Consider the following 27,122-nt stretch of genomic DNA (forward strand, 5'->3'; position numbering starts at 1 on the left):
ATGAGAAAAGTCTTCAAAATACATGTTGTTGTACCTTCATAGATCTAGATGTAGTGGTAGGGTCATGTTAACATAATTGTGAGAAGAAACAAAATCAACGGTGAAAATCATGAATACAACATACATGTACATTAAACCATATTCCTGTAAAATGTCATACGTACTTCAACCTTATGACACCTAGATAGATCCTTGATCATTCAATCCATTTAACAATGATGTCATCATTTGTGCAATTTTGGATCTATATGATTTTGTCCACTGCACGTTCACCAGCACTCGCATTTGCAGCATGCATTAAAGGACAAGTCCACCCCAACAAAAACTTGATTTGACTATAAAAAAAAATTAACAAGCATAACACTGAAAATTTCATCAAAATCGGATGTAAAATAAGAAAGTTATGGCATTTTGAAGTTTCGCTTCATTTCACAAAACAGTTATATGCACATCTCGGTCGGTATGCAAACGAGGAACTGATGACATCACTCACTCACTATTTCTTTTGTATTTTATTATATGAAGTGTGAAATATTTTTATTTTCTCGTCATTTTCATGTGAAATGAAGTTTCATTCCTTTCTGAACACGTGGATTTCCATTATTTTAACATTTTGTGCTTCAGGCAAGGAGGTCCTCATCGTCAAATTCGTAAAAATTGAAATATTGTATAATTCAAACAATAAAAAACATAAGAAATAGTGTGTGAGTGACATCATCGACTCTCTCATTTGGATGTAACTGGCTCGTTCATATAACTATTTTGTTAGAAATAAGCGAAACTTTGAAATGTCACAACTTTCTTATTTTACAACCGATTGTGATGAAATTTTCAGCATTGTACTTGAATGTCTGATTTTTCTCTATTGATTCAAAACAACATTTTTCTGAGGTAGACTTGACCTTTAATGTTACATGCATACATGTATATGCAAGAATCAACAGACTGCGCTCACTCTCTATGCACATCCAAATTCATAAATTTTAAATCACAATGATCTACTTTTAGGTGCCATATCATAGAAACAATGAATGTTAATGCGTGCAATAGACAGAATCCTTCATGAGGTGAAAGATGAAATGATCCATTCAACTCGGCTACGCCTCGTTGAATGGATCATTTATTTGTTCTTTCATCGTGCAATGAACACAATCGAATGGATTCAAAATTGCAGGGTTGATGACATCATTGTAAAATGGGCTGAATGAATGACATCAATCAACCAATCAAATGACAAGGATCTATTGAGGTGTCATATATAAAAGCAAATAATTGATTTTTTGTTCATTCATGTAATAAAGAGAATGCGTCATTTGGAGTAAGATGAAATGATCCATTCAGCTTGGCTTGGCCTTGAATGGATCATCACCATCACACTCAAAAACATTCATACATGTAGCCAAAGATAGTACAAGGGGAAGATCAGACACTTCAGTGATTGTTTGAAATGCTCCAAAATGCCCGATAAATGCTCATGGGGAAGGATGCCCACTAGTGTTGAGTAAGTACATGTACATGTAAACTGCATGTTTGGCACATCGGCACGCAGCTGTGTATAAAGCATATGGAGGAAATGAGAGAGGGGACTTTGGAGAGGGCTCAAGGGTGTTGCATTGGAATAATTCCACCTTGTATAAAAAAATTGAATGAAAATCATTTTAAATTAAATCCTCTATTCCTTCAACCCCTCACCATTTCTCTCATGTTTTGTACACAACCATCTCGCGATACGCAAAGGTAAAAAAAAGGTTGTTACTTACTCAATGCTGTGGGGCGCTCTTCCCAAGCGTTTCATTACGCAGTCTATGTACTGTCCGATCTTCCCCTTATGTAGTATCTTGGATGTTACATATATTGGGAATCATTGTACAGTAAATTACCAATTTGTCTACTGCCAACTCGTCCACTAACCAAATGGTCTACCTTCATTTGGTCTAATGCCATTGCAATGTATGTCCATCAACATTTTGTCTAATAACCATTTGGTCCAATAACCATTTGGTCCAATCATCAATTCATCTAATCATCATTTAGTCTGACCATTTCGTCTAATAACCAGTTGGTCTAATATCCACTTCATTTTCACTCATTGTGCAAAATTAACACTTTAGTCCAATTAGACTAAACGGTACATGGACTAAATGGCTATGGGACCAACTGGTTATTAGACGGAATGGCATTAGACTATATGAAAATAGACCATGTGGTGAATAGACGAACTGATGGTAGACAAAATGAAAGTACACGAGCTGCAATTGGACGAATTGGCATTAGACGAATTGGAAATAAACCCATAGTACTTCATTACGTCAAACCCCCATTTGTAGAAAGACCGCAGTTCAGATTGCAAACTGCGGTGTTATACCCCATTTTATATTTGGATCTCTTAAAAATCATTTCCAAGCCCTTATCAACCGCGCTTGGCCAGGTAATCCAGGGGCAATCCCTGCTGTCTCAATTTCACCTCCACAGGCCAGTATATGAGCGTTGAGCAAAGGACGAAAAGATAAACAACAGCTGTGCTATTACGTAAGACTTCTCTGCCTGTAGTAGGACCTTCGGAATGAAATTATTGTATTCCATATTTAATCACGTTTTCAAAGGAATATTGTGTTCTGTAATCCAATGTTAGTCCATTTTCAATTTCGAACGAAGAAAATCGACCTCTAAATAAGGAAAGTAAGCGAATAAAAATGACGGCATGCTTACAGGGACCGCACTCAGCGCTGCGCATGCATCCCATCGTGTGTGGCCCCCTGCTGTGACTGTACATGTATATGCCGGGCTGTTGTTATCTTCGGACCGACGTCAAGAAACAGGTGTTTTGATACTTAAATTGCTTGCTTGGGGCAGTTACGGTTTGTCGTACTTGGAGAAGAGAATTGATGAGAAGGGGAACTGGGGTATAGTGTTCTCAAATGGAAGTTTTTCGTCATGTGATGTATCAGAAAAAAAAACACCCAAGAACACGAACCAGTTCTTTATTATGGCACAACATTATAACAAAGGTGGGGTGAAGAAATAGAGGGAATATAACGAGAAAGAAATATTTTACCTGTACAGTTGTATTCATCAGTACCACCTGGGCAATCATAGTTTCCATCACATCCAACATCAGTATAATCAAGACAGATTGAATCATCAAAGAAGCATGGGTACTGATCATCTGGACAAGCTGTTCATGGAGGAAAAAAATTATGCTTCATGTATACACTCTTACATATTTAAAAAAAATTCATCCAACCCTAATGTTCAGAAGAAAACGGTCAGATATTTGATTAGGGTGGTGTTTTACAAAGAGTTAAATATGACTTAAATCGCACTTAAATGCTGGTGTGTATATGACATGTACAATACTGTGGAAAAAAAAACACCTTTTTTAATATTTCAATGATATTTTCATTGATATTTAAAGGTCAAGTCCATCCCAGAAATATACTGATTTGAATAAATAAAGAAAAATCAAACTAGCATTATGCTGATAATTTCATTAAAATCGGACATAAATTAAGAAAGTTAAGACATATCAAAGTTTTGCTTATTTTTCACAAAACAGTGTTATGCACAACTCAGTGACATGAAAATGAGACAGACAATGATGTCCCTCACTCACTATTTCTTTTGTTTTTTATCGTTTGAATTAAACAATATTTCATTCTTTACAGATTTTACAAGGGCCTACTTGACTGAACCATATAGTATTAAAATAATGCCAATTCCACATGTTCAGGGAGGAATTTATCTTTATTTCACTTAAAAATGAGGAGAAAATCAGAATGTTTCATATTTCATATAATAAAAAATATTGAGTTGATGATGTCATCAGTCTCCTCATTTGCATACCGACCAGGATGTGCATATAACTATTTTGTGAAATTATGCTAAACTTTAAAATGTCATAACTTTCTTAATTTAAATCCGATTTTGATGAAATTTTAAGTGTTATGCTCATTGGATTTTTCTCTTTTTATTCAAATCAACTTTTTGTTGGGGTGGACTTGTCCTTTAAAAAACATCTAAATATAAATCACTGTATAAAGGATACATTCATATTTTTGGTGTTTATTCAAAGTATTGCATAAAAAATAAGAACTGGTATGTTGCTTAGTACACCTTGTGTAAAAGTAAAGGTAAGAATAGAAAATGAGTGTATACATGTAGGCAAAAGAAATCACAATCATTTTCAGCAGTGACTATTTAAAAAGAAGGTAGCTTTGAATCTAATGAATTGGTTTCAAAACTTCAGTAAAGGAGAAATCTACCATCACCTTCCTGTGTATAACATTTGAAAATATGAAACCAAGCCTATATATATGCCCGGTTGAGACTTGCACGCCTTGTGGTGCCGTATTGCCCGACACATTCACTATAAAGTTGCGGCATGTTTCTGCGTAGCTGGCTCATAATTCACACATTGTCCCAACATCATAGTGCTTTAACCCTACATGTAATTCTCCCGGGGGGCCATAATTGCCCCCCCCCCTCGATAATTTTCGCGATATATCTGCTGCGCAAAATTTATGGACCTCGCTGCTCACTGACTTTTACTTTCAAGTCTCGTGCAAATTTTGAGACTAAATTTGTGACGCCCGGGTACGCGGTTACGACATTACGCAACATTATGTAAGTGTATGTCAGACCCCAAATTGCTCATAAATGTGATTTCATGTACAAATCCAATGCAGATTGTGTATTAGCCAAAATTCATAAATGTATCATTATTTCTCCTTTCACTGAGTAAACTTAATTAATTTTGCCTTGTTTATGATCAGAATTAAGTCTGGAACGATTTCTGTTGAAAAAAACAATAAAAAAACAAAAAGTAAAAAAAAACTAAGAAATACATAAGAAATTAAAAAACAATAAAATACATAAGAAATCGGTCTTCGTACCAGAATTTTTTTCATTCACAATTGTTAGGAATGCTATAAAGAATATTTTCACCAATGAAAAAATAGCATTCTAGGTTTATTTAGTGAATCAGAGCAAAAAGTATGATTTCATGAATAAATTACCATAATTAATTCTTGTACAATAAAAAGATATTGAATTCACTGAAATTTATCAATGCAACTGTGTAGATTACGTCATTCTCTGCCATCATGCAAATTTTCGTTGTGATCGCGCAATCTGCTGCCGAGATCTTAACCCTAACTACAATGTATGCCGGGCTTTTTTGGCTGTTCTGTGGCCGGGGGGGGGGGGGGGGGGTGGGGGTTGATTCAAACCCCCTGAGATCTCGGCCGCCGATCTCGCGAGCGCCGCAAAAATTTGCACGCTGGTAGTGTGCGATGTAATCTACAAGGCTGTATGGTAAAATTTTCCAAAATAATGAGATTTTATTTTATATGAATTAATTATGCTAATTTATGCATAAATCATACTTTTTGCTCTAATTCACTAAATAAAGCTCCTAGAATGCTAATTTTTGGTAAAAATATTCTTTGTAGCATTTTTAACAATGGCAATTGAAAAAAACTTCGGTTTGGAAATCAATTTCTTATGTATTTTATTGTTTTATGAATTTCTTATGTATTTCCCTGTTTTTCAACCTTTTGTTTTTCTTTGTTTTTTTCACCAGATTTATTGCACAACCTTTTTGAAGCATAATTATGCTAAAATCAATTGCTTTCAGCTGTTTAAAGTAAAAATAATCATATCTTTATGAATAAGATGAGAAAACTCAATTTGCATTGACTTTGTACACAAAATCACGTTTTGGAACAATTTTTGGTCTGACATGCACTTACAAAATGTTGCGTAATTTCAGAACCGCGTACTCGGGCATTGTAAATTTGGTCTCAAAAGATGCGCAAGAGTTAAAAGTATAAACTCTGCGAGTGGCGCGGTCAAAAAATTTCGCAAGGTGGAATGATCGTATAAAATGTTGAGGGAGGGGTTGATTTAACCCCCCCGGCCATTTTAGGGTTAAGGGGGGCCATAATGCCCCACCCCCTCTCCCCCCCCCCCCCCCCCCCCCCCGGAATGACAAAAATCAAAATACCCCGGGAGATTTAGGGTTAAGCAAATATTTTTGACACCTACTCTCTGATGTATCTATCGCAAATTAAAGTATTCAAACATTTCTCAATGTCCATAACTTGTTTTGTTGTTTTAACCGATTTCGATTAAACTTGTTTTAAATTGTTCCTCTCATTTTACTCTTTCCAATTAGTTTGCTTTTCTTCTTGGCTTTTGGTGTCCTTTGAAATACGCTTGTTGTTGTGATCTTGACAACTAAATACTACATGTACATGAGCAATTCCTTTCATCTCTCCTTCTGTGCAATTTCCAGCAACCTTCCCTTATGATCCCAGCCATTGATTGAAAGATAGCAACAAAAATGGGCACATACGTTGCCCATTGCGTAATCGACAAAACTGCAAGATCAAATTCTTCGTAGAATCTCATTTCTGATCAATTATTCCAATTGTGTTTTCAATGGAAATTGTCGGGGACTTTATTTTGACCATAAGCAAGATAAATAAATTGAGTTTCATTAGAAAAAAATCAGTAGAAAATAATGACACATTTATGAATTTTGGACACTATTGCATTGGATTTGTACACAAATTTATATTTTTGAGCAAATTTTGGTGTGCATGTACTTACATGTACAAAATGTTGTGTAATGATGGAACCGTGTACCCTGGGGTCACACTTTTGGACTTGAAATTAAAAAAAACGAGCGACGCGGTCAAAAAAATTTACACAGCTGATTTATCTGAAAAAATGTCAGGGGGGGGGGGGGTGGGGGCTAAATCAGACCCCCCTTCTTACTAGGGTTAAATATAGAATTTTAAAACATGATTGTAGGATTTCATATAAAGCGTGTCCCACAAAAAATATTGTTCTCCTCTTTACACTAGTAAATTAAAATTCAGTTTCTGCAACTGGATGAAAACTTTATGCGATATGGTCCAATAATCACAAAGATATGAGCACGTTTTCATCACACATCAGGAAAACTCCCAATCCAAGTTTTATGCGTAGTCAGGACAAGAACTGTCCGTAAAGATGACCTTCACATGGCTAAACGTGCACAGACATCTAACAGAGTCAATCCTCAAAATATTACAAATTTATGTCAAGGTGGAGAGGATAATGCACTCCCCCCCCCCAAAAAAAAAAAACAACAACAACAAAAATTAATGTTCAGATTTGAGCTTACTGCAATTCACTTCATCAAACCCGTCCAGACAATTATCAACGCCATCACAAACGAAAGAAAGATTTATGCAGTCTGGTTCTGATGGACATTGGAAACAAGGGGGCTCCGTAACTGTAGAAAAAAAAAACAAAGAAAATTAAAGAGGGTTCGGAACGATCTAAAAATCTTAATAGAGACATCAATCACAAAGAGTTTTATGACACAAAAAAACGTAATATTCATGTGTTCAGTATAAACACACGCATGTATTATCCATCCTCCTCTTTCTCCTTCTTCATAGTTTAAAAAAAAGTTAAATATTAATATCATCTGCAGAAACAGGATAAAAGATAACAAAGGGGAAATATTTAATATACTGTATCATTGACATAAGAGCAGCGGTCCCAAAATCGACCCCTGGGGCACGTCGCATTTAACAGTTTAACCCTAAATCTCCCGGGGTATTTTGATTCTTGTCATTCCCGGGGGGGGGGGGGGGGGGGGCATTATGGCCCCCCTTAAGATCTCGGCCGCCGATCGCGCGAGCGACGCAAAAATTTGCACGCTGATAGTGTGCGATGTAATCTACAAGGCTGTATGGTAAAATTTTCCAACAATAATGAAATTTTATTTTATATGAATTAATTATGCTAATTTATGCATAAATCATACTTTTTGCTCTAATTCACTAAATAAAGCTCCTAGAATGCTAATTTTTGGTAAAAATATTCTTTGTAGCATTCTTAACAATAGCAATTAAAAAAAACTTCGGTTTGGAAATAAATTTCTCATGTATTTTATTGTTTTATGAATTTCTTATGTATTTCTTTGTTTTTTTACTTTTTGTTTTTTATTGTTTTTTCAATGAAAATCGTTCCAGACTTAATTCTGATCATAAACAAGGCAAAATTAATTAAGTTTAATCAGTAAAAGTAGAAATAATGATACATTTATGAATTTTGGCTAAATACACAATTTGCATTGGATTTGTACATGAAATCACGTTTATGAGCAATTTTGGGTCTGACATGCACTTACATAATGTTGCGTAATGTCGTAACCGCGTACCCGGGCGTCACAAATTTGGTCTCAAAATTTGCGCGAGACTTGAAAGTAAAAAGTCAGTGAGCGGCGAGGTCAACAAATTTCGCGCAGCAGATATATCGCGAAAATTGTCGAGGGGGGGGGGCCATTATGGCACCCCCCCCCCCCCCGAAGAAATAGGGTTAAAGGTTTAATCTATTCATAACATACAGTATCTATTACATAACATAGAGTACTGTTGTCTAGTTGATACATAATCTTCTAACCATCGTGTCCATTTCCCCACTTTCCAAATAAATGTAGTTTGTGAAATAATATATAGTGGTTAAGGTTCAAGCCCCCTTGAATCAATAGAGAAAATTCATCAAGCATAACGCTGAAAATTTCATGAAAACTGGATGTAAAATAAGAAATTTAGGACATTTCAAAGTTTTTTTTTTTTTTCTAACGAAAACAGTTTAAACATACCTCAATGATATGCAAATGAGAACAGATGATGTTCTTCACTCACTATTTTTTTATATTGATTGCGTTTCATTGTTTGAATTATACAATGTCTCAATTTTTTGTGGATTTGAAAAAAATGAATTTACTAAACCACCAAATTTAAAAACAAAAATAATTCCACATTTTCAGGGAGGAATAAAACTTTGTTTCAAATGATGAGGACAAAATTGAAATATTTCATATTTTTGTTGTTGTTGAGATTTTGGAGGTATAATCATTGGTCCATAGCTACTTATTTCATCAGGATCTTTTTTTAAACAGTGGGGTAATTTTTGCAGTTTTGAGTAGATTTGGACAAATCAAATAATACAGATTGATTAAAAATTAAAGTTAAAGGACCAACAATACCATGAATATTTTCTTCAAGCATAGATGCACTTAAATCTATATCCTTGTGACTTACTAGAGTTTAACCATTTCATGATATAACTTATTTCAGTAGGGTTAGCAGAATTGAGAAAAAATATTTTTTGATTGACGCTGAGATAAAATCAGTAAAATAGGCATTTTTGCAATAACCTATTTTATTCACTCATTTGGGGTCAATATTACAAAAAAGGATTGAAATGATGAAGCATGAATGGAATGATCTGAGATTTTATCACTGTGTAATGTTAGTTCACTTTGTTGTTTTCTTTCCTTTTATCCTTTTATAACCTCAAGCGAACCAGACGTCAACATGTGAAGAATCCTAGTTGATTTATAGTATTGAAATTGTATTGGGGTGCTGATCCATGAATGCAATTAAAAGCGAGCAAAAATATCTTAACAATTATCTGATTCTTTATAGGTAGCCAGTGCAGCGAATTCAAAATAGGAGTAATATTTGAGCATTTATTTGACAAGCAGGAAATTACAAGATGTGTTGATGTTTTGAATATAAAATTGATTTTACAAAATTTATGATTTTCAAAGTCAAAATCACATGCAGCATAGTTAAAGGACAAGTCCCCCCTAACGAAAAGTTGATTTGAATAAAACAAGAAAAATCAAACGAGCATAACACTGAAAATTTCATCAAAATCGGATGTAAAATACAGTTATGATATTTTTAAGTTTTTCTTAATTTCACATGATAGTTATATGCACATCCCAGTCGGTATGCAAATGAGGGAACTGATGACACCACTCACTCACTTTTTCTTTTGTATTTTATTATAGGAAATATGAAATATTCTAATTTTCCTCCTCATTGTCCAGTGAAAAGAAGTTTTATTTCTCACTGAACATGTGGAATTACCATTATTTAATATTATATGGTTCAGTCGAGTTGGTCCTTATTGTAAAATCTGTAAAAATTAAAATATTGTATAATTCAAACAATAAAAATCTAAAGAAATAGTGATTGAGGGACATCATTCATTTTCTCAATTGCATGTGACTAAATTGTGCATATGAGAAAGGGAGGCCATTTTGAGAAAAATAAGCGAAACTTTAAAATGTCATAACTTTCTTATTATACATCCGATTTTGATGAAACTTTCAGTAGGATACTTTTCTGATTTTTCTCTTTTGATTCGAATCAACATTTTGATGAGGTGGACTTGTCCTTTAATGTAGCTATCTTATCAAGAAAAGACTCACCATTACAGTTCAATTTGAGCATTTATTTGACAAGCAGGAAAATTATTACAAGATGTGTTGATGTTTAGAATGTAAAATTGATTTGACAAAATTTAATGTATGATTTCAAATACAAAATCACACTTGGAATAGTTAATCTATCTTATCAAGAAAAGGCTCACCATTACAATTTAATTCATCTGTACCATCCGAGCAATCAGGCATGCCATCACAGACATACATTTCAAGAAGACAATTGCCAAAGAAGGTTTCACATACAAAGCCAGTACATACATCTGTCACAAGAAAATTGATTGATTAATTGATTTCATAATAGCTAAATTCATAACAGTTTCGATCCATGATTTTTAACCACAGCGTCAATCCATGGTTGAAAAATTGTTTCAGTCCACAGTTTTTATAAAGCATGGTTTCAATTCACGGTTTCAATCCATTGTTAAAACAAGTGGAGCGCCTCTGGCAGTCTCACCTGCATCACGCGATTCAATATAGCAGCAATGCTGACTTTGAAAACTACTATAACATAATTATTCACAAAAAACACAATTCATATAATGATACAATACTATGTTCATTGACAATAAATTACATTTGCCCTTGATCATGCGACCTAGGACATGTCAGTGATACTTGATTACCACTATATCCATATTTTATAAACTATATAAACTTTGAAAGTTATGACAGCAATCTAATAATTACCTCCAAATGGCCACAGTTCATTGACCTTAAATGACCTTTGACCTTGGTCATGTGACCTGAAACTCGTGTGAGATGTTCAGTGATACTTGATTACTATGTCCAAGTTTTATGAACTAGATCCATTCACTTTTAGAGTTATGCTGGCTATTCAACAATTCCCCCTAAAATGGCCCAAGTTCATTGAACTTTGACCTTGGTCATGTGACCTGAAACTCGCACAGGATATTCAGTGATACTTGTCGTACAAGTTATGATGGTAATTCAACAAATACCCCAACTTGGCCAAAGTTCATTGACATTAAATGACCTTTGACCTTGGTCATGTGACCTGAAACTGGCATGAGATGTTCAGTGATACTTGATTACTCTATGTCCAAGTTTTATGAACTAGATCCATACACTTTCATAGTTATGCTGGCTATTCCACAATTCCCCTAAACATGGCCAAAGTTCATTGACCTTTGACATGTGACCCGAAACTCGCATGAGATTTTCATCTTGATTACTCTTATGTCCAAGTTTTATGAACTACATCCATACACTTTCAGACTTATGCTGGCTATTAAACAATTCCCCCCAACATGGCCAAAGTTCATTCACCTTTGACCTTGGTCATGTGACCTGAAGATGTTCAGTGATACTCGTCGTACAAGTTAAGATGATAATTCAACAAATACCCCAACTTGGCCAAAGTTCAGTGACCCAAATGACCTTTGACCTTGGTCATGTGACCTGAAACTCAAGCAGGATATTCAGTAATACTGTACTTCATTAATCTTATGTCCAAGTTTCATGAACTAGGTCCGTATACTTTTCAAGTTATGCTGTCATTTAAAAAATTTAACCTTCGATTAAGATTTGATGTTGACGCAGCCGCCGCTGCCGTCGGAAAAGCGGTGCCTGTATCACTCTGCTATGCAGGTGAGACAAAAATGGTTTCAATCCTTGGTTTCAAAATTGATTTTAAAAATGGTTTCATTCAACAATTTCAAAGCATGGTTTCAGGTTGGGTAATAGATTCTTTCTGTTTTTAAACCAGAAGCATATTTGAATAATCTACAACTTGTTTTATTACATGTATATTCCATATATTTTTGCTTATTACCTGTCGGGTAGGATTCCAGAACAAGCAATTATCGTACATTGTTGGAAGATACTGTAAATTATTACGAAAGATAATCAGATTCTTTCAGCCTCAAAACTATTGAGAAGAATATTCTGAATAATCTACAACCCGTTTTATCTATCAATATTCCATAATTGTTTGTTGATTCAAGAACAAGTGATTATCATACATTGTTCAAAGAAATAGATAATCATTATGCAAGGTTAATTACATCAATATGGATATTTCCACCTTGAAATATACTACAAGTATTTTTTGAAAATATTTAAGACACAGCTCAATATTCCACACTTTTATACCTTCATTTTGTGTCTGAGCGGAAAAAAAAACACAAGCAATAATTGTACATTGTTGAAAGATACTGTAGATTATTATGAAAGGTAATTAGATTCTTTCCGCCTCAAAACTAATAGAAGTATATTTCAAATAATCTACAACCTCTTTTATCTTTTTACTTTTCCATATTTTTGCTTTAATTCATGTCTGAATGGATTTTCAAGAATATAAGCAATTAACATAGAATGTTCGAAGAAATGGATAATTACTGGTATATGTATTATGCAATGTTAATTATTCCAATATAAATATTTTCACCTTGAATCATACTAGAACTATTTTTAAAACTATAAAAAATCCTTTTTAGCTAATATTTCATACTTTCATTTAGTGTTGGTGAGGAAACAAGAACACGAGTGATAATCATACAATTCTGGAAGATAATGTAAATTATTACGAAAGGTAATTAGATTCTTTCCACCTCAAAACTATTCAAGGGCATTTTTGAAATATTCTACAACCCATTTTATCATGGTGAGACCATGACAACTAAATACTACGGCCCGTATTCTGAAGTCAGGTTTAACTTAGACCATGGTCTAACTCTGTGCTAAAATTATGGGAAGCCAAAAGTGTCAAAATATTTATTAAGTTGTATGTTTCTTATGTTTACTGTGCTCTTTCCTGATTCATTGATGGTGAAGACAATCATATTTATACTTCCTACACAATTATGAATGATTTCTGAGCCAAATGAGCTGAAATATTATATATCTACTGTTAGTAATTTATGCAACAATTGGCTTTCCATACTTAAACCACAACTTTAAACCTGAGTTTAAGTTAAACCTGACTTCAGAATATGGGCCTACATGTACATGAGCAATTCCTTTTCGTCTCCCATTCTGTGCACTTGTTTGTTTCTGTCTACATTTCTATTTTGATTAAATTCAACTTATTTGAGTGATCTTAACAACTTGTCCTGTATACATTCGTAATTCCGAAGCTTCGTTATTCCGAAGGTTCGGATATTCCAAAGGTTCGTTAATCCGAAAGCGAAATAAGGTTCGTTGTTCCGAAGGTTCGATAATCCGAAAACGAAATAAGGTTCGTTGTTCCGAAGTATCGTTTATCCGAAAACGAAACAAGGTTCGTTGTTCCGAAGGTTCGTTAGTCCGAAAACGAAATAAGGTTCGTTAATCATTTCATTTTCGGACTAACGAACCTTCGGAATTACGAACCTTCGGAATTACGAACCTCATTTTGTTTTCGGACTAACGAACCTTCGGAATTACGAATCTCATTTCGTTTTCGGATTAATGAACCTTTGGAATTACGCCACAAATGTTCGGATTAACGAACCCTTTTTCGTTTTCGGATTAACGGACATCGAGGTATAGGCAATTTACGTGCTTCGGAATTACGAACATTCGGAATTACGAAGTGTAACCACTTGTCCTACCTGGGCAATCAATTTCATCCTCTCCATCATTGCAATCTTCAGAGCCATCACAAACCCAATTAGGATCAAAAACACAGTCGTAGCGGGAGCCAGATGGACATTCAAAGCAGGTAGCTGAAAAACACAAATAATACTAGGAAAATAAATCTGAATGCAATCTGAAAGTTGGCATTCCTGCATTTCAATGAAAAAAAGGCATGGATAAAATAGTACTTTTAACATAGTATTTCAAAACATATAGTTTTTCAAGTAAAGCGTGTCCCATCAAAAATACTGTATCTTCACACCCGTAAACTAAAATTCAGTGTCTACAACTGGATGATAACTTTATATGATATGGGGCCCGTTGCAGAAAGAGTTGCAATCCATCGCAACTCTAAAAATCATGCGCAACTTGATTTTCAACCAATCAACAGCGCACATTTGGGACTTGCGATTGATTTTTTGACTTGCGATTTAAAAACACAACTCTTTCTGCAACGGATGCCTGATCCCATAATCACAAAGACATGAGAACGTTATCATAACACATCAGGAAACCTCTCGATCCAAGTTCTGGATTAAAGGTCAAGTCCACATCAGAAAAATGTTGATTTGAATAAATAGAGAAAAATCAGACAAGCACAATGCTGAAAATTTCATCAAAATCGGATGTAAAATAAGAAAGTTATGACATTTCAAAGTTTCGCCTATTTTTAACAAAATAGTGATATGCACAACTAATTGAGTCAGTCCATGATGTCCATCACTCACTATTTTATATGAACGAGCCAGTTACATCCACATGAGAGAGTGGATGATGTCACTCACTCACTATTTCTTTTGTTTTTCATTGTTTGACTTATAAAATATTTCAATTTTTACGAATTTGATGATTAGGACCTCTTTGCCTGAAGCACAAAATGTTAAAATAATGGAATTCCACATGTTCAGGGAGGAATGAAACTTCATTTCATATGACAATGACGAGAAAATCAAAATATTTCATATTTCATACAATAAAATACAAAACAAATAGTGAATGATGTCATCAGTTCCCTCATTTGCATACCGACCGAGATGTGCATATAACTGTTTTGTGAAATGAAGCGAAACTTTAAAATGTCATAACTTTCTTATTTTACTGCCGATTATGATGAACTATTAAGTGTTATGCTCATTGGATTTTTCTCTTTTTATTCAAATCAACTTTTTGTTGGGGTGTACTTGTCCTTTAAAAAACATCTAAATATAAATCACTGTAAGGATACATTGATATTTTTGGTGTTTATTAAAAGTAATGCATACAAAAAATAAGTACTGGTATGTTGCTTAGTACACCTTGTGTAAAAGTAAAGGTAAGAATAGAAAATGAGTGTATACATGTAGGCAAAAGAAATCACAATCATTTTCAGCAGTGACTAGAGGTACATGTATTACAAATAACTAAGCATAAAACATTTCAATTTTTTTGGGGTGGAGATACAATATGGTATTTTCAATACAGAAATTTAAAAAGAAGGTAGCTATGAATCTAATGAATTGGTTTCAAAACTTCAGTAAAGGAGAAATCTACATGTACCATCACCTTCCTGTGTATAACATTTAAAATATGAAACCAAGCCTATATATATATATGCCCGGTTGAGACTTGCACGCCTTGTGGTGCCGTATTGCCCGACACATTCACTATATTGTTGCGGCATGTTTCTGCGTAGCTGGCTCATAATTCACACATTGTCCCAACATCATAGTGCTTTAACCCTACATGTAATTCTCCCGGGGGGCCATAATTGCCCCCCCCTCGATAATTTTCACGATATATCTGCTGCGCAAAATTTATGGACCTCGCTGCTCACTGACTTTTACTTTCAAGTCTCGCGCAAATTTTGAGACTAAATTTGTGACGCCCGGGTACGCGGTTACGACATTACGCAACATTATGTAAATGTATGTCGGACCCCAAATTGCTCATAAATGTGATTTCATGTACAAATCCAATGCAGATTGTGTACATGTACGTATTAGCCAAAATTCATAAATAAATCATTATTTCTCCTTTCACTGAGTAAACTTAATTAATTTTGCCTTGTTTATGATCAGAATTAAGTCTGGAACGATTTCCGTTGAAAAAACAATAAAAAAGCAAAAAGTAAAAAAAAACTAAGAAATGCATAAGAAATTAAAAAACAATAAAATACATAAGAAATCGGTCTTCGTACCAGAATTTTTTTCATTCACAATTGTTAGGAATGCTATAAAGAATATTTTCACCAATGAAAAAATAGCATTCTAGGAGGTTTATCTAGTGAATCAGAGCAAAAAGTATGATTTCATGAATAAATTACCATAATTACATGTAATTCTTGTATAATAAAAAGATATTGAATTCACTGAAATTTACCAATGCAACTGTGTAGATTACGTCATTCTCTGCCATCATGCAAATTTTCGTTGTGATCGCGCAATCTGCTGCCGAGATCTTAACCCTATCTAGGCCGGGCTTTTTTGGCTGTTCTGTGGCCGGGGGGGGGGGGGGTGTTAATTCACCCCCCCTACAATGTAGATCTCGGCCGCCGATCTCGCGAGCGCCGCAAAAATTTGCACGCTGGTAGTGTGCGATGTAATCTACAAGGCTGTATGGTAAAATTTTCCAAAATAATGAGATTTTATTTTATATGAATTAATTATGCTAATTTATGCATAAATCATACTTTTTGCTCTAATTCACTAAATAAAGCTCCTAGAATGCTAATTTTTGGTAAAAATATTCTTTGTAGCATTCTTAACAATGGCAATTGAAAAAAACTTCGGTTTGGAAATCAATTTCTTATGTATTTTATTGTTTCATGAATTTCTTGTGTATTTCTTTGTTTTTCAACCTTTTGTTTTTCTTTGTTTTTTCACCAGATTTATTGCACAACCTTTTTGAAGCATAATTATGCTAAATCAATTGCTTTCAGCTGTTTGAAGTAAAAATAATCATATCTTTATGAATAAGATGAGAAAACTCAATTTGCATTGACTTTGTACACAAAATCACGTTTTGGAACAATTTTTGGTCTGACATGCACTTACAAAATGTTGCGTAATTTCAGAACCGCGTACCCGGGCATTGTAAATTTGGTCTCAAAAGATGCGCAAGACTTGAAAGTACAAACTCTGTCAGTGGCGCGGTCAAAAAATTTCGCACGGCTGAATGATCGCAGAAAATGTTGAGGGAGGGGTTGATTCAACCCCCCCCCGGCCATTTTAGGGTTAAGGGGGGGCCATAATGCCCCACCCCCTCTCCCCCCCCCCGGAATGACAAAAATCAAAATACCCCGGGAGATTTAGGGTTAAGCAAATACTTTTGACACCTACTCTCTGATGTATCTATCGCAAATTAAAGTATTCAAACATTTCTCACCATCCATAACTTGTTTTGTTTTTTAACCGATTTCGATTAAACTTGTTTTAAATTGTTCCTCTCATTTTACTCTTTCCAATTAGTTTGCTTTTCTTCTTGGCTTTTGGTGTCCTTTAAAATAAGCTTGTTGGAGCAATCTAGACAACTAAATACTACATGTACATGAGCAATTCCTTTCATCTCTCCTTCTGTGCAATTTTCAGCAACCTTCCCTTATGATCCCAGCCGTTGATTGAAAGATAGCAACAAAAATGGGCACATACGTTGCCCATGGCGTAATCAACAAAACTGCAAGATCAAATTCTTCGTAGAATCTCATTTCTGATTAATTATTCCAATTGTGTTTTCAATGGAAATTGTCGGGGACTTTATTTTGACCATAAACAAGATAAATAAATTGAGTTTCATTAGAAAAAAATCAGTAGAAAATAATGACACATTTATGAATTTTGGACACTATTGCATTGGATTTGTACACAAATTTATATTTTTGAGCAAATTTGGGTGTGCATGTACGTACATGTACAAAATGTTGTGTAATGAGGGAACCGTGTACCCTGGGGTCACACTTTTGGACTTGAAATAAAAAAAACAACGAGCGACGCCGTCAAAAAAATTTACATAGCTGATTTATCTGAAAAAATGTCGGGGGGGGGGGGGGCTGGGGGCTAAATCAGACCCCCCTTCTTACTAGGGTTAAATATAGAATTTTAAAACATGACTGTAGGATTTCATATAAAGCGTGTCCCACAACAAATATTGTTCTCCTCTTTACACTAGTAAATTAAAATTCAGTTTCTACAACTGGATGAAAACTTTATGTGATATGGTCCAATAATCACAAAGATATGAGCACGTTTTCATCACACATCAGGAAAACTCCCAATCCAAGTTTTATGCGTAGTCAGGACAAGAACTGTCCGTAAAGATGACCTTCACATGGCTAAACGTGCACAGACATCTAACAGAGTCAATCCTCAAAATATTACAAATTTATGTCAAGGTGGAGAGGATAATGCACTCCCCCCCCAAAAAAAAAAAAAAAAAAAAAAATTAATGTTCAGATTTGAGCTTACTGCAATTCACTTCATCTGACCCGTCCAGACAATCATCAACGCCATCACAAACGTAAGAAAGATATATGCAGTCTGGTTCTGATGGACATTGGAAACAAGGGGGCTCCGTAACTGTAGAAAAAAAAACACAAAGAAAATTAAAGAGGGTTCGGAACGATCTAAAAATCTTAATAGAGACATCAATCACAAAGAGTTTTATGACACAAAAAAACGTAATATTCATGTGTTCAGTATAAACACACACATGTATTATCCATCCTCCTCTTTCTCCTTCTTCATAGTTTAAAAAAAAGTTAAATATTAATATCATCTGCAGAAACAGGATAAAAGATAACAAAGGGGAAATATTTAATATACTGTATCATTGACATAAGAGCAGCGGTCCCAAAATCGACCCCTGGGGCACGTCACATTTAACAGTTTAAAGGTTTAATGTATTCATAACATACAGTATCTATTACATAACATAGAGTACTGTTGTCTAGTTGATACATAATATTTTAAACATCGTGTCCATTTCCCCACTTTCCAAATAAATGTAGTTTGTGAAATAATATATAGTGGTTAAGGGTCAAGCCCCCTTGAATCAATAGAGAAAATTCATCAAGCATAACGCTGAAAATTTCATGAAAACTGGATGTAAAATAAGAAATTTAGGACATTTCAAAGTTTTGTTTTTTTTCTAACGAAAACAGTTTAAACATACCTCAATTATATGCAAATGAGAACAGATGATGTTCTTCACTCACTATTTTTTTTATATTGATTGCGTTTCATTGTTTGAATTATACAATGTCTCAATTTTTTGTGGATTTGAAAAAAATGAATTGACTAAACCACCAAATTTAAAAACAAAAATAATTCCACATTTTCAGGGAGGAATAAAACTTTGTTTCAAATGATGAGGACAAAATTGAAATATTTCATATTTTTGTTGTTGTTGAGATTTTGGAGGTATAATCATTGGTCCATATGTAGCTACTTATTTCATCAGTATCTTTTTTTAAACAGTGGGGTAATTTTTGCAGTTCTGAGTAGATTTGGACAAATCAAATAATACAGATTAATTAAAAATTAAAGTTAAAGGACCAACAATACATGTACCATGAATATTTTCGTCAAGCATACATGTAGATGCACTTATCTACATGTATATCCTTGTGACTTACTAGAGTTTAATCATTTCATAATAAACTTATTTCAGTAGGGTTGTCAGGATTGAGAAAAAATATTTTTTGATTGATGCTGAGATAAAATCAGTAAAATACGCATTCTTGCAATAACCTATTTTATTCACTCATTTGGGGTCAATATTACAAAAAAGGATTGAAATGATGAAGCATGAATGGAATGATCTGAGATTTTATCACTGTGTAATGTTAGTTCACTTTGTTGTTTTCTTTCCTTTTATCCTTTTATAACCTCAAGCGAACCAGATGTCAAAATGTAAAGAATCCTAGTTGATTTATAGTATTGAAATTGTATTGGGGTGCTGATCCATGAATGCAATTAAAAGCGAGCAAAAATATCTTAACAATTATCTGATTCTTTATACAGTAGGTAGCCAGTGCAGCGAATTCAAAATAGGAGTAATATTTGAGCATTTATTTGACAAGCAGGAAATTACAAGATGTGTTGATGTTTTGAATATAAAATTGATTTTACAAAATTTATGATTTCAAAGTCAAAATCACATGCAGTATAGTTAAAGGACAAGTCCACCCTAACGAAAAGTTGATTTGAATAAAACAAGAAAAATCAAACGAGCATAACACTGAAAATTTCATCAAAATCGGATGTAGAATAAAAAAGTTATGTTTTAAAGTTTTGCTTAACTTCACATGATAGTTATATGCACATCCCGGTCGGTATGCAAATGAGGGAACTGATGACATCACTCACTCACTTTTTCTTTTGTATTTTATTATAGGAAATATGAAATATTCTAATTTTCTCCTCATTGTCCTGTGAAACAATGTTTTATTTCTCACTGAACATGTGGAATTACCATTGTTATAATATTACATGGTTCAGTCGAGTTGGTCCTTAATGTCAAATCTGTACAAATTAAAAATTTGTATAATTCAAACAATAAAAATCAAATGAAATGGTGACTGAGGGACATCATTCATTCTCTCAATTGCATGTGACTATAAAATTGTGCATATGACTTTTTTGTGAAAAATAAGCAAAACTTTAAAATGTCATAACTTTCTCATAATACATCCAATTTTGATAAAATTTTCAGCATGATACATGTACTTTTCTGATTTTTCTCTTTTGATTCAAATCAACATTTTAATGAGGTGGACTTGACCTTTAATGTAGCTATCTTATCAAGAAAAGACTCACCATTACAGTTCAATTCATCTGTACCATCCGAGCAATCAGGCATGCCATCACAGACATACATTTCAAGAAGACAATTGCCAAAGAAGGTTTCACATACAAAGCCAGTACATACATCTGTCACAAGAAAATTGATAATTGATTTCATAATACACGTAGCTAAATTCATAACAGTTTCGATCCATGATTTTAACCACAGTTTCAATTCAAGGTTTCAAACCAAGGTTTTAATCTACGGTTTAAAATTGGTTTAAAAAATGGTTTCAAAGGTTAATTATATCAATATAAATACAGGGCGCGACAAACCCGCTTGCCCGGGGCAAGTGAAAATGACGGGCGGGCAAGCATTTCTCAAAGCCAATTGCCCGATCGGGCAAGTGAATATTTTGAAAATAAAATAATAAAATGTCAGTGATAATCACAACTATCTCTCATATATTGTCAAACCAGTAAAAAAACAGTGGAACTGATGTAAAATCAGCGCCAAATACAGATAATTTATCACCGGTACCTCGTTCGAAGAACCGTGCCATCTCATCTTATGTTCTATGTGGGCATGCGCTACTATCTTGCGCAATTTGCCGATGCAACCCCCCTCCAAAAAAAAAAATAATAAACAAAAATTTTAAAAAAGGCAAAAGTGGCTAAAATTTCACATTTTTAATCTTTAAATACATGAAATGGACGTCTATTTTTCATATTACCTTGAAATTGTTTTGATCTAGTTGGAAACAACCGAAAAAAATGAAGAATATTAAGCTCTTTCTTGACTCTGATTTTGATGATGTTATGCTCGGTAAATGTTTTTTCTTACTGTTGTCCCACATGTAGACTTTCGTGGTGTTGACCAAGTATAATGTTGCAACACCATGAAACTCTACGGTACTTGTGGGACCACAATATAAAAGAATATTGACCGAGTGTAACATCATAATACGATGATGAAAAGACAAGAGAGAGGTGAATATTCTTAATTTTCTTGATAGTTTCCAACTAAATCAAAACAATTTAAAGGAAATATGGAAAATAAATGGCATGGATTCAAAGATGCAAAATGTGAAATTTTAGCAACTTTTGGGGAAGTTTTTTTTTTATTATTACTTTTTTTTAACCTTTAACGCCCATTTGGATCTACTAGTACTATAGCAAAAGTTTTTTTTTTCTTCAAAATAAACGTAATGACTCGGGCCTACTTTGCTAAAAATATAATTATAAATGTGTGTTCTTTGCTGTACATGATTCTCAATTGTTTTTATTTATATGATCTTCATAAATAATAGTACCGTTGTAAAAAAAATAATGAAAGAAAATAATAAAACAAATTGGGTAAGCAATTTTTTCTATCGGGGAAGCAAATATTTTCATCACTTGCCCTGTTGGGCAAGTGATGAAAAATATTTTTGTAGAGGCCTGTAAATATATATTTCCACCTTGAAAAGTACAAGTACATGTATTTTAAAACCATTTAACAAACTTTTAGCTCAATATTTCATACCTTTATACCATCATTTTGTTTCGGAGCGGAAACAAAAACACAAGCAAAAATCGTACATTGTTGGAAGCAGGGGTGTGAGTGGTCACAAATAAAAATATCTGAAAAAAGCTGAAGAGTGTTGAAAAAGTCTGAAATAGAAAGAGCTCCCATACTTTTTGTACAGAGGAAGGCCCAAAATAAGCTGAAATTAAGCTGAAAATCAAAACAAAAAAATCTGAAATCAGATAAAAATCTGAACTCTCACACCCCTGGTTGGAAGATACTGTAGATAATTGTGAAAGATAATTATACACTGTATTCTTTCCGCCTCATACTATTTAGAATGATATTTTGAATAATCTCTGATCCGTTTTATCTATTAATATTCCATATATTTTTGCTTTATTTCATGTTGCCGGGATTTCAAGAACAAGCGTTTATCATACATTGTTCAAAGATATAAATAATCATTACGCAAGATTAATTATATCAATATGAATATTTCCACCTTGAAATGTACTACAAGTATTTAAACAAGTGGAATGCCTCTGGCCGTCTCACCTACATCACGCGATTCAATATAGCAGCAGTGCTGATTTTGAAAACTACTATAACTCGCACAAGATGTTCAGTGATACTTGGTTACTCTTATTTCCACGTTTTATGAACTAGACCCATACACTTATAGAGATATGATGGTAATTCAACAAATACCCCCAACGTGGCCAAAGTTCATTGACCTTACATGACCTTTGACCTTGATCATGTGACCTGAAACTCGCACAGGATGTTCAGTGATACTTGATTACTCTTATGTCCAAGTTTCAAGAGAAAGATCCATCAACTTTCCAAGTTATGATGGTAATTCAACAGATACCCCCATTATGGCCAAAGTTCATTGACCTTTGACCTTGGTCATGTGACCTAAAATGCGCAAAGGATGTTCAGTGATACTTCATTACTCTTATGTCCAAGTTTTATGAACTAGACCAACACACTTTCAAAGTTATGGCGGTAATTCAACAAATACCCCAATTTGACCAAAGTTCATTGACCCTAAATGACCTTTGACCTTGATCATGTGACCTGAAACTTGCACAGGATGTTCAGTAATACTTGATTACTATTATGTCCAAGTTTCATGAATCAGATCCATAAACTTTTAAAGTTATGATGGTAAATCTACAGATACCCCCAATTCGGCCAAAGTTCATTGACCCTAAATGACCATTGACCTTGGTCATGTGACGTGAAACTCATGCAGGATGTTCAGTGATACTTGATTAACCTTATGTATAAGTTTCATGAACTAGGTCCATATATTTTCTAAGTTATGATGACATTTCAAAAACTTAACCTTAGGTTAAGATTTTGATGTTGATTCCCCCAACATGGTCTAAGTTCATTGACCCTAAATGACCATTGACCATGGTCATGTGACATGAAACTCAGGCAGGATGTTCAGTAATACTTGATTAACCTTATGGCCAAGTTTCATGAACTACATGTAGGTCCATATACTTTCTAAGTTATGCTGTCATTTCAAAAACTTAACCTCAGGTTAAGATTTGGTGTTGACGCCGCCGCCGCCGCCGCCGTCGCCGTCGGAAAAGCGGCGCCTATAGTCTCACTCTGCTATGCAGGTGAGACAAAAATGGTGACATCATCAGTTCCTCTTTTGCATATCACCCAATATGCACATATAACTGTTTCATGAAATTAAGCAAAACTTATATGCTACAACTTCCTATTTCACATCAATCTTTGATGAAATTGTCAGTGCGAGGTTGGTTTTATTTTTCTCTATTTATCAAAATCAACTTATGGTAAAGGGTGGATTTGGCCTTTAAGGTAGATAATTTTGATATTAAGCATTACCATGATAGGTACAATAAAGTGCAACTTTACCATACTAGTAATTTTTTTTCATGTAACGGAGACCAGATCCTCTAGAATTAGAATCAATCTAATAATTGATTGTAACATAGGCTTACAGAGATTTACTTGAATAGAATTAAATGACAAACATTTGTAAATTTCTTTCAGTCTTTTTGTTTAATCACAAATAAATATTTCTTTAATACACATCTCTTGATATTTAACTGACCATTAGTAACGGTTGTCCACTCCATTCGGAATCCTCCACCCGATGAGACTTCATCGGTTTTAAAGATGATGAAGAGCTGGTTACCAGATGATGTGAAGCTACTTGGAGCTACACTGCCACAGATTGGGTATTGACCAGAGATTTGAGGTGAATCGGGGAATCCCCCATTCCTTATAGACAGGTAGTCATATCCACAGTTAGGATGAGTCTCAATATCAAATGAAGTGAAGGTGTACTACGAGAGAATCAGAAATAAAAACAAAGACATGTGGAAATGATGTTAATTCTGCTGCCGTATTCTAGTACACTTCTAACACTAGATGATCACGATCTGCCATTTTGTTTTGTTGGATTACTAATCATGCTGCACAGGGTAGAGAATCCATGGATAGAACATGCTCACTTGCTTCACTGGATCCACTTTTGAAGTAAGAAATTTCTTGAGATTAACATTGAATATCTGCAAGTCCAACTTATCTGCATCAACTAATAACAATTATGTGACAAATCTCATGATAAAAATGAATAAAGAGATGAGTGACTTACAGTAATGGTTTCACCAACAGGAGCATCTATCCTCCAAGCACAATAGTCATCATGGTTATAATCATTCGGGAAGTTAGGACTGGTAATAACACCCGATGTACCAGATACAATACCACCACAACCTGAAATCAGACAAAAATAATCAGCATTTTTATTATGTTGAAGAGGTGCATATAACTGTAAATATCAAAACAACGATCTATGTCACATACATTATGTTTCCATAGGCAAGGTTGAAATCCTTTTCAACATTTTTCTTTTAATGAATGATGTCAACATGAACAGTATGTATTTTAAGATATGACAAGATAATTTGCCAGACCTCTATTTGCCCTTCCCCCAAAATCTAAATCTAAAATCTTAAATGTCAAGGAAATTATATTGGAGGATCAGAATGAGCAGAAATGGGCACACCTATATTTCTTTGGCCCATCTTTTTTTTTTTTGGAGGGGGAGGGTTGACATCATACATCTTGGTCACACTGCCAATGCGAGGATCTCCCTAGTATCAGTATTCTTGGCATTTACATGCTAAACACTTTCTTATTTGTACAATTTTTCTCAATCTTTCACTAATCGTACAGGATTTCAGTCTCCTTTGACTAAAAGAAAATTTGGTCACATGAAATCATTTCATGTTTTGGATTTTTTTATTACAGGTTTTAATAAGTAATCTCCTCCAGATACTGCGGGATGATTTAACAGAGAGTATTAAGGGTTACCAACCTGATGCTTGATAGAGCATTCTAAATCCTTCACCCACCACACTTCCATCAGTTCTAAATCTCAAGAAAGTTGTTTGAAATGGGATAAAGTATGGATTGGGAGCTGTTCTACCACAGAACCTTTCCAACTCTACACCACTGCCATCAGGTCCTATAATCAAAGTATTTAAACACCATTATTAATGCTTTCCAACATTACAAAAATTCAAAACTCATTCATTTCTTTCTAAAATAAAATGACACATTTTAACCCTAAAAGGACTGGGCTATTTTAGACGTACCAAGGACTGGTCTTGGATGCTGTTCATGAGATCACACCAAAATTTGGTAAGCACATTCTTTAACACGTAAACTACAAGCCAGTATAAAATAGAACTATTGAAATAATTATCTTTAATTATCAAATATAAAATATGTAAATTTATTCATGAAAAACATTATTTGCATATTCAACCCCCACTTTCACTTCAGATTTTCATTTTGTTTTCAGATGTCATCTTTGAAATCTTATTTAAAGGTTTTCACACAAAAAAAATTGCGAAAGCAAAACTTTTACCTATGTGTTTCTTTGTTTTTCTTGTGTCATTCGTTGTTTTTTTCATCTTTTGGTTGTTTTTTTCATGGGACCATTTAACAACTAAATTAAATCAATTAATTGAGCAGGCCAATAAAAATGAAATATAGTAACCATTCTAAGAATTTCATCTCCCATAGACGTATACAAAATATAAAAAATGAGTCATTTCAAAAATGAAATTGTCTCATAAAAAGTTATGTGGCATCGCAATGCTATACTCGTATGTTGCCCCATTTGGTCTCAGAAGTTGCACGAAACTTCAAAGAAAAAAGTCATAAAATAAGCTCTGGTGCTATCTTTCTGCATTTTGGAAATATTGCATGACACGTTAAGAGGGGGGAGGGGGATGTCTCCCCCCAGTCCTATTAGGGTTAATATCCCACTATTTTAGAGACAAGATTAATACACCAATGTATGTCTCAAGTGTTTTTCTTCATCTTCATTGTCTCAATCAACATTATCATTGTTATCATCATCATCATCATCATAATCATCACCATCATCAACACCATCATCCTTTTGAAAATGAACTCCCTTTTAAGTGAACTACTGATCTCAATATTGCAAAAACACCCCTCCAGGTTAATCACATACATTGATCGATAGAATAAGAAAATGTAAACTGGAAGACAGTAGTACCTTCAAAAAGCTGAAGGTAGTCAAATGAGCAAGTGCTGTGAAATTCCAGATCAAAACCATCATCAAATGTGAGATAGAGAGAGCTATTTGTGTTTGCTGAGTTTCCCAAGGTCCATTCACACATGATGTTGTTTGAATAGTCAGCTATACCATACTGAGGACTGAAGATATATCCTGATCCACCAGGTCCAACTGTGATCTGACCTCCACATACTGTAACAGTAAAACACATACAAAAAATTACACCATTAATGCATAAATACCGTTCAAAGGAAACCCAAAGGATGATTCGTACAGGCAGTTTGGCTTTATATACCAGATTTATTTGATTGTTATTCATTGAGCCCTACGCCCAAGACGACTCATATTGGGGTCCATGAAAAATTTGCA

General features: G+C 34.1%; 1 protein-coding gene across 1 annotated transcript in view; it reads right to left on the reverse strand.

Annotated features, from left to right (window-relative positions):
* Positions 1–27,122, reverse strand: part of LOC129267057 (uncharacterized) — a 113,722-nt gene that overhangs the window by 50,356 nt on the left and 36,244 nt on the right. Inside the window, exons 18-27 of the mRNA XM_064103736.1 lie at positions 26,733–26,945; positions 25,518–25,667; positions 24,792–24,913; positions 24,246–24,480; positions 20,668–20,781; positions 18,316–18,426; positions 13,852–13,965; positions 10,447–10,560; positions 7,172–7,282; positions 3,056–3,175 (exon numbers count right to left, since the gene is read on the reverse strand). Of these exons, the coding sequence (XP_063959806.1) occupies positions 3,056–3,175; positions 7,172–7,282; positions 10,447–10,560; positions 13,852–13,965; positions 18,316–18,426; positions 20,668–20,781; positions 24,246–24,480; positions 24,792–24,913; positions 25,518–25,667; positions 26,733–26,945 (1,404 nt within the window). The remainder of the gene's footprint in view (positions 1–3,055; positions 3,176–7,171; positions 7,283–10,446; positions 10,561–13,851; positions 13,966–18,315; positions 18,427–20,667; positions 20,782–24,245; positions 24,481–24,791; positions 24,914–25,517; positions 25,668–26,732; positions 26,946–27,122) is intronic.

The sequence above is a fragment of the Lytechinus pictus genome, chromosome 8 (assembly GCF_037042905.1).
Source record: "Lytechinus pictus isolate F3 Inbred chromosome 8, Lp3.0, whole genome shotgun sequence".
NCBI lineage: Eukaryota > Metazoa > Echinodermata > Echinoidea > Temnopleuroida > Toxopneustidae > Lytechinus > Lytechinus pictus.